The 12,123-nt window shown below is 41.6% G+C and overlaps 1 protein-coding gene across 1 annotated transcript in view; it reads left to right on the forward strand.

The window, feature by feature from the left end:
• The first annotated feature begins 2,247 nt into the window (after positions 1-2,247).
• TMEM160 (transmembrane protein 160) overlaps positions 2,248-12,123 on the forward strand; it is a 74,728-nt gene continuing 64,852 nt past the window's right edge. Inside the window, exon 1 of the mRNA XM_085625661.1 lies at positions 2,248-2,513. Coding sequence (XP_085481787.1) covers positions 2,318-2,513 — 196 coding nt within the window. The 5' untranslated portion in view covers positions 2,248-2,317. The remainder of the gene's footprint in view (positions 2,514-12,123) is intronic.

A 12,123-nucleotide genomic window follows, 5' to 3' on the forward strand; every position in this document is an offset into this window, starting at 1 on the left:
GAATGGGAGACCCTTCATCAGGCCTAGAAAACTCCACGCGCCCACTCACAACGTTGACTGAGATTTTAGTAGGTTAAGCTATTTTTAGCATTTACTCGACCATGCTGGAGTGTTAATTTAAACTGGAAGGAACAGGTGTTTTGTTCATTCAGAAAGTGAATGAGCAATAAAGAAGCCTTTAAATATTTTTCTCTTGACACATTTGTTGTCTGTTCAAGGACAGAGGTCAAATGTCAGTTTGTCTTTTTACTAATTGTTGCTTATTTGTTCAAGGAAAATATGTTTTACTTTCTTTCTCTTATTATAGTTAGTGCTTTCTATCAAGTGAGTTATCTGACAATAATTGTGAAACAAAACATCTGTAAAATGTCTGTTTTTTTCCCTAATAGGACATTTAAACAGCTTGTAAATGAATAGTACAATTATTTCAAATATATCAGGAATTATGAAAGAACTTTTTTTGTAATTCAGAAGTGTAAGGCAAACAAAGTTTAGATAGGAGCAAAACAAATCACAATGCTTTACTTGGTGCTGTGCAAATGACAAATATTTTCAGAAACTCCATTTCCAGACATTGCACTCTTTATAGTTTTAAAACCACATGTCAGTTGGAAAGTCTGTGGGCAAGTCAATGTAAAATCTGCTGATTGCAAATAAAATTGTGCTGTGTAGCGATGGTGTATCGCTTTAAGTGGGTTCGTGGTCTAGGACTAGAACCTGTATGTGTAATTAGAATGTTATGACTTGAATGGGGAGTTCTGGGGGACTTTATCCGTTGTGCAGTCAGAGCTGCTGGTCCTTGTTGTACTCAGCTCCTACGGAATAAATACCTAAGTTTACACCATACTCCGTTTCTACTTCACATTTCCTTCGCTACTGCTGGGAGGTTCCTACACAATTTTGGCGACGATTGGGATCAACTTTATTCAACAAAAAAAAAAGAAGAACAAAGAAAAGGTAAAAGCAGATGGAATCTACATGCTGCTACTTTATGCTTTAGTAGTGTGTTTATTAAAAGCAACAGTTTTTAAGCATGAGTTCAGAAACATTCCTGCCCCTGCACCGATGAGAATGCGGTTAATAAACGGAGACAAGTCAGCAGTCATGTGTATCCTAAATGTGGCTTGATTTGTATTATATGTGAAGAAAATGATTAGTCTATTAAACTAAACAAGAGTTTTCTCTACAGCAGACATATTGAACTCACGTATTTGTTGGTGCTCTCATATATGATAAAGAAGAAAATGGCGTCTCAGTGAATTAAAATACTTGCCTAGGATCACACAATTTGAAACCAGTTTAAAAGTCAAAAGCATTATAATTTGGTCGAGTAAATAATTCATGTCATTAGACCTGCAGATCTAGTAACATTTTTAGGATTTTTGAGTACCTGTTCATCCAACGTCCAGCTCCTAACGTCCACTGGCAGCAATCTAGAATAGAATAACTGACTGGGGCAAAAAGCTAGGCGCAGAGCATGGAACACACATATGTAATAAATAGCATACATAAGAAAGGTAAATACAACATTTGTTTCCTGCTTCGATTGTTTGCCACCCCGATACTACAACCACCTTCACTGTGTGTCACCATCATCTTAATCAATGCTTGAACCGTGTACATCCTTTGTCCAAAGGCTGCATTTGTCCTGGTCGCAGTTACCGAGTCAACATGTTAGAACGTAATTATTCTAACTGTAACTTACTGTACCCTTGTATTATGCTACTGCTGTAAAGCTCTTTGATGCCTTCGGGCCTTGTCCACGCTAAATAAAATTGCAAAAATAAATAAAATAAAGCTGGCCTAATAAATGATTTCTGACTGATAATTAGGGTAAACAAAGAAGGAAAAGACATATTAAAATGAATACATACGTTTTTACATTAACATCTAAAATAATCATGTCTGGGCTTTCGCAGAATAGTAAACCATGAACAGATGACCGGTATTCTTTTCTGGTGAAAGTGGCGACCCTATGCGACCCTATGCATGAACCTTAAAAAACTGACAGCTACTTCGCAAGTAGACAATTAAATCTTCATTGCTTATATAGCCTCTAAAATACACAAGAAGCTACCGGGGCACTTTCCATAACGATAAAGAGAAATGTCGTGAACCAGGCTTTCTCACCGCTTGCACATATGGCAAGCATTACTGTATTCCTAGGTTTGTTATCCTTCTTCTCTTTTCATGACAACTGGAGCCCTGGTGATCACATGGTACATAGTGACTGGCAGTCGCATTGCCCTCTGTGTGCTCTGGTTCAGAGGCGTGTTGCTATGGTGCTCGCAGTGCAGCTTTCCGCTTCCGCACAAAGATGGCGGGCTCTGGCTGGTGGAGACCGGCTTTACTGCGGGCCGGCAATTTACTGCGGCTGGGTTTTAAACAGAGAGGCAGGGGGAGGCTGCACAGCTCTTCGGCGGGTCCTCGGGGAGCTGGAGGCGGTGGTGCGCCACCTGTATCCGAGTTGGACAAGGCTGATGCGTGGCTGCTGAGGAAGGCCCATGAGACCGGTGAGGGTAGTGGGTAGGGAGCACGGAAACTTCCTTCAAAATCAGTGTTTGCGTGGGGCTGGTTACTAACTAAAGTAACCAAAGATAGGTGACCTGGGGACGGAAAGTGCTGGAAAGGAGGGATGCATGTCTTATATGTTTGGAGAGGATATCGTGAATGAGATTTGATGCATGACATAACTGTCCAGTTTACGACTTTTCTGGTTGAATTGTGTCAGATGTGCACCATTCCTAAAAGCTCCACATAGCTTATAAGGAGGCTCCCCTAATATAGAAACATATGTGTACCTTAAATTACTCCTCTTTGGTGCACCAGTTAAATGTTTATATTTAGGACCGGAAGCAGGTGCGACTTTTCGTTCTCGTGTTACTATATCATGGTCCTCTAGCACCATTATTTCCGAACGATTAATTTACCTCTTAGTTTAATTAACCATTGCCTGTATTAGAAATAAATACATTGTTTATTGTGCATTTTTCATATGCACAGCTTTTTGATTCTTGGAGGCTAGCAATGTGTGAAAATACAGGGCACTGTTCGGTGGAAAACAAAAAAAACACCTAAGCGAGTATTGTCACACGCATTGTACGCATGGCCAGTGATGCTCTATTTTAAAGTGCTTCTTTTTTTCAGTCTATTTACAACTTTTTCGGAGTATCGATAACAATATGGCCTGTAGATTGGTCTTGATGCCATCCTCCCTTTTAATTTTAAGTTCAGCCAGAGCAATACCAAAGTCCAGAATATACTTTAAAACTGTTGCACACAGTGTAAGTACCTTTAGAAACATTGTCAGAAGCGAAAATAAATTTTTGCCTGGCGTCTTTGTTTTCCAGCAGGCTCCAAAGCTAGCACAAGAAGTAGTTGATTTGTATGTATATATATATATATATATATATATATATATATATATATATATCTCAGCATGCTCTCGCAGATTAGGATGAATCTCTCCAACAAAGGCGAGTGAAGACCCGAAAATAGTGCAAATTAATTATTTATTTTCCACCAGATATGTTCATGACGCGTTTCGGCTGACAACACAGCCTTGATCACATGACACTAATGAACAAGTGCAACCTCTTTTAAAGTGCTAGTGCTCCTAATCTCACTATCGGCATAGAAGAAATACTTCAATGAACATGGCATTATAAATGCTTGAATGCACACATTTCATTAAATCCCAAATATATATTATTATTGCATCACAAATGTCCTATGTTTCTACATTGTTTGATAATTCAACATCACAATGATTATAGATTTCATATTGGTATAAATACCTGCAATTGATATAAAATTTCTAAAAGGGGTATAAATACATAATACCGATAAAATCTAAAATTGTGCAAAGAGGTGTTTATGAGAAAACAGCTAGTGTATCCCTTATTATTGTGTAAACATCAAATATATAAACAAAACCCTTTAAGAATAAATATTAAAAAGTGTGTGCTAGAAAATCCCTATATTATGCAGTTGTATAATCCTTAAATAGATGTTATAGCACTAGTTTTAGCAGATGTAATTGCGTAGGAAATTTATCGAAGGGATACTGGGTATTAATTCCCATATACGATTTAATGATAACTGGGTGCAGGATCGTGCATTCGCAAGAAGAAAAATCTACAATTTGTAACTAAGACCATGAATATATGTACAATCACATGCATGACTATGAAAGCATTGAGTTGTTTAAAATGGATACATAAAACCTCTAGGCAACACACATGATGAATGTATTTCTAATCCATCCAATCAATATTTAAAATTTTAAAACTTATACATATAATCAAAGTTAATACATCCATAGACACATGAATTAAAGATTATATAAATACAAAAATTAGTTCTTCCTGATATAAATGTCTATAAAACCATATGATCATAAATATACATATAAACAGTAATAAAATGCCTAATATAATATTGCTTTTGGACAAGAATAGAAACATTTATAAATATGTGTGTAAATCCTCTGTGGTATTAAAACCATTAGGTTGCTTTGTATCCATTTCTACTATATACTTAGTTTCTAGACGCCTGAGTCTACCTTCACGATCACCTCCCCTCCTCAGTATGGGGACTGACTCTATGTCATAATATGAAAAATATTTTAAATTACTGCCATGGCATTCCAAAAAATGCCTCGCTACCGGGTAGGTCTGATCTTTATTTGTGATGGCTCTCATATGCTGCAATACCCTTTTGTGCACTGCAAGTTTGGTGCCTCCCACATATTTAAGTTTGCAACTACACTCCAGGATATATACCGTGTACTCTGTTTTACATGTAAGATGTTGTTTAAAATCATGTATTGTATCACTGAACGCTGTTGTATAAGTGGTAGTATTTACCCCATGCTTGTAGGCCTTACATACTGTACACTTAAAAAAAACCTTTCTAGCATGCAACCAATTGGTCTTGCCTTGCACCTCAGGACTGCTACTGACTAACGAGTCTGACAGGTTAGATGTTCTGCGAAAGGTTATTGAGGGATTCTTGTGTAATAATCTACCTAAAATTGGATCATCCCTTACTATGGGCCAATTTCGTCTAACAATAGTACTCTGCTGTTTTTCCTGTTTAGAAAATCCCAGAATAAGTCTTATGGATAACTGTTCATTCTCCACATTGGAATTCCCTTTGCTTACTTTGGAGTACTATATTTCAATAAGTCAGTTGTGGCCTTTTCTTTGGATTTTCTGATAGCTGTGTCTACTACTGTTGAGCTATACCCCCTGGCTAGAAACCGCTCCTTACATTCTCTCTGTTTGATATGTGTGTCCTCTTCTTCACTGCATATACGACGGATGCGTAGCATCTCCCCATAGGGGATGCTATTAATGAGATGAGAGGGGTGTGCACTGGAGGCATGTAGGATTGTATTGCCTGCGGTTGGCTTTCTGTGGAGTGTGGTAGTCAGGCGATCATTAATAATGTTAATCTGTACATCCAAGAATGTCACATCAGTATTACTAATAGTGTGAGTAAATTTGAGATTAACATTGTTGACATTTAAGCCTTGTATGAACTCCTCTCCACATTGTTTACTACCTTTCCAAATAATAAACAAATCATCAATAAATATTAACCACAAGACAACCTGTGCTTTGAACAATTCTTCATGTTCCCTCATAAGGACCAGCTCCGACCACCAGCCCATAAAGAGACAAGCATAGCTGGGGGAAAAGCTGGCCCCCATAGCTACTCCTTGTATTTGTTGATACATATTGTTGTTAAAGGTGAACAAATTGTTCTCTAAGCAAAACAATAACATAGTTATTAACATTTTGTTGTGTTCTGCATATTCCATAGGTCTATTGTTAAAAAAATGCTTGACCGCTCTAATACCATCTACATTTCTAATGCAGGTGTTGAGAAAAGAGACATCCACTGCTATTAATATATAGTCCCTTTGCCATTGTATATCTTTAATCTTTCTCAGAAAGTCACTCGTGTCTTGAACATAGGACTGCAGATTTTTTACATGAACTTGCAAGAAAGAGTCTATTTATCTTGATATGTTTTCTAGCGGTCCTTCACAAGCCGCGATGATCGGTCTACCTGGGGGTTTATCTGCATTTTTATGTATTTTAGGGACCAAATACAAAACAGGAGTTATAGGAAACTCTTTTTTGAGATATTTGTATTCATCCCAGTCAATGAGGCCTTTGCTTTTCCAAGCCAATAAGGAGTAGAACTTTTCTTGCATCTGTTTATATTTGACTGGGGAGCTTTTCTGATAGCATTCAGTATCACCCAATTGAAGGTTTGCTTCAGCCAAGTATTCCTTCAGAGGCCAGAGTGCCAGGTTGCCTCCTTTGTCTGCTTTACGAATAACCACATTTTTGTCTTGGTTTAATTTACTCATAAGAAGGTGGTAACTTTTTTCCTTATAACTCATTTTCTGTTTACTTTTTTGCGTGGTAATGTATAAGCGTTTAGTTTGTGCCACAATTTGTTCACTAAAAGTATCCAGTGCATCTCGCGGCATGAAAGGAATACATTTAGATTTGGGCTTGAAGGAGGTAACCGGTTTTGCTGAAGTGTCCGGGAATATAGTGCTGTTGCTGCCCAGACTTACTTCCGGTTGAGAACCAATGTCTCTATCGGAGGCTGTGGTGTCAGTGTCCCTCTCCAGATCTTGTAAATCCTTAAGAAGAGCCAAATCCACCACCGTTAATTTATGGGGGTCCATTTGTGTTGTTTCTATTATTTCATTGTTAGTTTTACTCCCCTTTTGAATGTTGTATTTCGCCATTTTCAATTTGCAAATTAATTTGTAGATGTCCGCCCTGGTGTTGGTATAATCAAAGTTAGATTCAGGGCAGAATGACAAACCCAATGAGAGAAGTTGTTTTTCTGCGACCGATAGATTCACATTGGCCAGATCAATAATAGCATTTGTTGTTTGCTCATGATCCTCTCCTGTATTTTCCAAATCGTGCAATTTACTTTGTTCTAATGTTATTGTTGATTGCCTTGACCTTTCCCCCTCCTCTTGTAGCCTCCGTTTCCTTTGGGCTTTTCTGCGCCCCCTTCTCCTCTGGGTGTTCCTATTGCTGCTGTTTCTCTGTTGCGCGGTCTTAAAGTCTCGCGCCGTCCTCTTTTAAAAACCTCCAACGTTAATTTAATGTTCTGCTCTCGCCTCTTTGAGATTTCAGCTTCTGATTCACTTTCTTGGGTTGAGCTGAGGTCCGAATTCGACACCGCTACCAGATCTGGTCTATTAGCCTTGCCTGTGTCCAAATCTTGACCTCGTCTATGTATCGTTGCTGTCCTTAGTGTATCATATCTCCGGGCAAATGTAAATATTTGCCCGTTTTCATAGTCCTCTCGGTCACGTCTACATTTATAGCTTTTTCTTGATATTATTTTCTCCTCCTCCTTTAGTAATCTAGCTGTCATTTCCTCTTGCATTTTTGCACTACTTTGAGAGTCCCCTTGTTGTTTTATCTCTTCCTCTAGTCCGTCTATTTTGATCTCGAGGTCAGCCCTGCCTATTTCGACATATTTAACAAGAATCTCGACAAGCTTGCGTGAAGACTCAAGATTGCACTGGCCCCACTCTGCCATCATTAGAGGGTTCGGCGCTTCCTAACTAGGAGCCAGCATAATGCGTAGGCCCCTCGGTATTCTCCCCACTTCAAGATATCTTCGTAGTGAGCGTGCCTCCCCTTCATTTGGCTTGTTCTTGACGTTTCATTTTTTCCAATGCGCGATAATGGTCTCTCAAATCTCTTGTGCCCCCTCTGCTTTCTGTATCCCCATCTGTATTTCCACTCACTGAATTAGATGGGACATCTAGAAACACCGTTGCCGCAGCTGTTTCCCTTCTCTTAAGCGTGTCGGTGGACATATCTGGTGAGTGCAATATAACGTGCCCTCCGGGAATCGCCTTTACAAAATTCTATGCGGGAACCCCTCTCGGGTGCACACCTTCCCTCCTGCTTGCCGATCAATGTTCGTGCCTGTTTTTGATGGATGCTGCTAGTGTAGAAACCTCCTGCTCTCGTTGTGGCTCCTCCGAGCCCGTTCCGAGTGCGGTATGTCTTCACAACTGCTTCCTCCTACAGGTTACTGATTTGTTGCAGCGCAGGGAGCTCCGGCTATTTCCTGATCCCAGGATAAACGTTTGGTGCCCCCGGGATCCCCGCCAAAGAACTCCACGTGCCTGTAGAGTACGGCAGAGAAGCCCGGGAAACTGGCTGCTGTCCCGGAGCCTGCTTGTTGGGAAGGGGGTCTTCAAACCAGAGGTAGCCACTCCGGTAATATCAGCATGCTCTCGCAGATTAGGATGAATCTCTCCAACAAAGGCGAGTGAAAACCCGAAAGTAGTGCAAATTAATTATTCATTTTCCACCAGATATGTCTATGACGCGTTTCGGCAGACAACACCGCTTTGATCACATGACACGAATGAACAAGTGCAACCTCTTTTAAAGTGCTAGTGCCCTAATCTCACTATCGGCATAGTAGAAATACTTCAATGAACATGGCATTGTAAATGCTTGAATGCACAAATTTAATTACATCCCAATATATATTATTATTGCATCACAAATGTCCTATGTTTGTACATTGTTGGATAATTCAACATCACAATGATTATAGATTTCATAATGTATGACAGTAGGTAGTTATAGTTAGGACCTATTATCCATTGCAAATCCGCAACATTCTATTTGGAATAACTTTGGCGCTGGTTGATGAATCTTCGCAAATTTTCCAAACTCGTGGCCCGCTCCGCTCCTATCCTGAAAGTCTCGGGATGATTCGTCAAGCGGGGGCTGAGAAAAAAGGGGGGTCCCAAAACGTGTTTTCCCCATGCAAATTTCCATAGGCACAGTTAGTCGCAGCTACAGCCCGAACTGCTGAACGGAATTACACCAAATTTGGCAAAGAGGTAGCCCTTGGTTCACACTCGTGCCTTTTGGTTAAATGGTGTAAATCTGTTCAGTAGTTCCTGAGGTATTAAAAAGTAAAAAGATAGGTATATTTAGGGCCGGGGATCCGCACGAGCTTTATGCTAATTGGTTGTCAACACGTCAAACCAGGAAGTGTTGGCAGCCATCTAGTGCCTTGGCAACCGAGGCACAAGAAAGCAGAGAAACAAACGCGAAAAACACGCAAAGGGACCAGGGTAGAAACACCTGACCCCCTAGGGCCTGCTCAAGGGGTCCCACAAGGACCCCCAAGGCTAAACAAAAAATGTTTTTATTTTTTTATTTTTATTTTTTTAGAAAATCGTGGGATGCGCTTAGGATCCGCGCATCCCGCAGTGAAAAAAAAAAAAGGAAGCGCGGACTACCGCGCTTAGTTTTTAATTAACCCCTGGGGGGCCAAGTCCCGGGGCAATATGCATATTTGAATGGGGGCCCAGAGCTTTAGTGAATTATGGGGGGGCTCTCAGCTTCCCCCCAGCCCCGGGGACCGCCACCCCCGGGGCTTTAATATACATAGGTGGGGCTCAAAGGCCCCTGCCAAGCCCCGGGGACCGCCACCCCCGGGGCTTTGTGATAATATATGCGGGGGGCTCACTGCCCCCCTCCGCAGCCCCGGGGACCGCCACCCCCCCAGGGCTTTGTTTTAAAAAAATAACCCACACACACGTCCCGGGGACTGACACTTCCCAGAGGCTTTAAATTAAGTGGGAGGGGGGGCTGCGCGCACCCCTCCTGGAGCCTTTTTGTGGCCCTGGGGACTGCCACCTCCCAGTGCCGGCTCCTGCAGTGTCCCGGGGTGCCCACCCCCGGGACACTGCAGTTTGCAATGACAGGGAGGGAGCCTCGCGGCTTCCACCCTGTCATTGCAAACTGCTTTGCTTCATTGAAGCGAGAGCAGGGAATCCTGCTCTCGCTTCAATGAAGCAAAGCAGATTGCTTTTCCACATGGGGAGCAGCATGTTAGCTGCACCCCATGTGGAAAAGCAATGCCGGTTCCCGCAGGAGGCGGGGAGCCGGCTGGGACTGTGGCGGGATTGGGGACCCTCCCCACGGTCCCCAACAGAGGTGGCTAGGCCCCCCTCCATAAAAAAAATTGGCCATGCCGTGGGTAATGGGGTGCCCGGAATTGGCCACGGGAAGGGGGGGGGGGGGGCAACGCGACCCCCTTTCCGTAAATAAATTTTCTTTTTAAATAGGGGGTCAGGCCCTGGGGGATGAAGTCTCCAGGGCCCCAAAAAAGTAAAAGGGGGGGCCACACAGCCCCCCCTTTAAAAAAAAAAAACACGTGATCGTCCCTAGGCCCGCCCCCTCACAAAAACACTGCAAACCCTGTGGCGCGTTATAAATTGGGGAATTAATTCCCCTTGAATACTGGGAGTCCCTGGGGGCCAACTAGCCCACCAGGAACCTCCAGTATGCTCCAGGGGGCTGCGTTGCAGAGAGGTGTTCTGAGGCCATGCCCCTTTTGACACCTCTCTGCAACGCAGCTCTGTGGCGCTTAATGGAGGTAGCTGGTGGGCTAGTTGCACCCCAGGGACCATCAGGATTCAAGGGGATTTGATCCCCAAACTTAAAACGGGGTGCGTTTGCACAGTGGTGAAGGGAGGGGGCGGGGCCTGAGGTGACGTGACGTTGGCACACGTCAGCTCTGCCCCCCTCCCTTCACCAGTGTGCAAACACGCCCTGTGGCGCATTTTAAGAGGTAGTTTTAATCCCCCTGCCCTATTATGTACTAGGGGCTTACAGAGGAGGTCATTCTAATCACAGGGATACCCCAACACGTAGTGTTCCCTAGTGTATGTAGGTGTTTTAACTGTAGTATAAGTGTCTTTTAGCATAGCACTGGCTCTAGGACTGGTTAGTCAGTCAGTTACCACCAGTACCCATCTGAAAAAGTTGAGGGTACTGGATGATTTTGCAACAAGGCTCTTTCTGCTCCTCTATTTGTTCTTTCTGCATGTCTTCCTTCTTCCTGCACTTTTCTTCATCTTTGTGGACTTCTTTTCCTTCTTTATGCATTTCTTTTTCTTCTTTCTGTGTGTTTTTTCTTCTTTTTTCACATGTCCTACCTCTGTTGGCGTAGTTAGAAACTAGCATTTAAAACACCATAGAAATTAACTGAAAAAAACATAGGTTTCAGGCACGTTATAGTTACAAATTTGCATTTAAAAAACCATTGAAATTCACTGAAAAAACCATAGGTTTTCAGGCACGTTAGTTAGGAATTAGCATTTAAAAAAACCTTAGAAATTCACTGAAAAAACCATAGGTTTCAGGAGTGTTATAGTTAGCTGTACAGTTCACTTGTACAAAACCATTGAAATTCCTCCGTTATAGTTAGTTCTGCTAACTATAACTCACGCACCTGAAATCCACAGCTGATGATGTCACACATTACATCATTCATGACATCATCCTCGTGACAGTCAGATACACCTCATCATACACTAGTATAACCTTTCATCACTCACTGTAAAATACAGAGTACCATATTTGAATCCACTGACACACCAATACAAATTTCTAAAAACCCACTCAGTGATTCCTAGATCTACACACACATCTAATCACTTACCTATAGATTCACTCATACATGCTGTCAATGACCAATAGAACACTATCAAATATACTTATACACCTATATCGACATTACACACCAGCACACATCCTATTCACTTATGCAGTCATCCTACTCACTTATCCAAACAATGGATCATACTTGCATTTAGTCAGTTACACACTTATACGAACACCACTTCATTTATTCATATAGATAGTAACACATACTTAGTGTGTTTATAAAATCACTATTGCAAGTATACAGTTACTCATACAATCACTGAGTCTTGTGCATAGTTATTTATATACAACAACTGTCACACACACTGCCTTTTAGTTTTCTAGTTTGTTGGACATGTACCATTGAGAGATATATTTGCTCATCACCACACCCATAAAGATATTCACTCACCCAAAGAACTGTTATAACATGCAGTCTTAACCTCATATACCTACTGAATCAACTATTCACACATCTTTAGGCAATCGCACACCCCCACCGAACCACACAGACATTCACTCTCACATACAAATACTCAGTTAACTAATCAATAACTAATATAGACCTTCACGTAGCTAGTAACCAACTGGTGCAGCAGTTTAC

This window comes from Triturus cristatus, chromosome 9, assembly GCF_964204655.1.
Source record: "Triturus cristatus chromosome 9, aTriCri1.1, whole genome shotgun sequence".
NCBI lineage: Eukaryota > Metazoa > Chordata > Amphibia > Caudata > Salamandridae > Triturus > Triturus cristatus.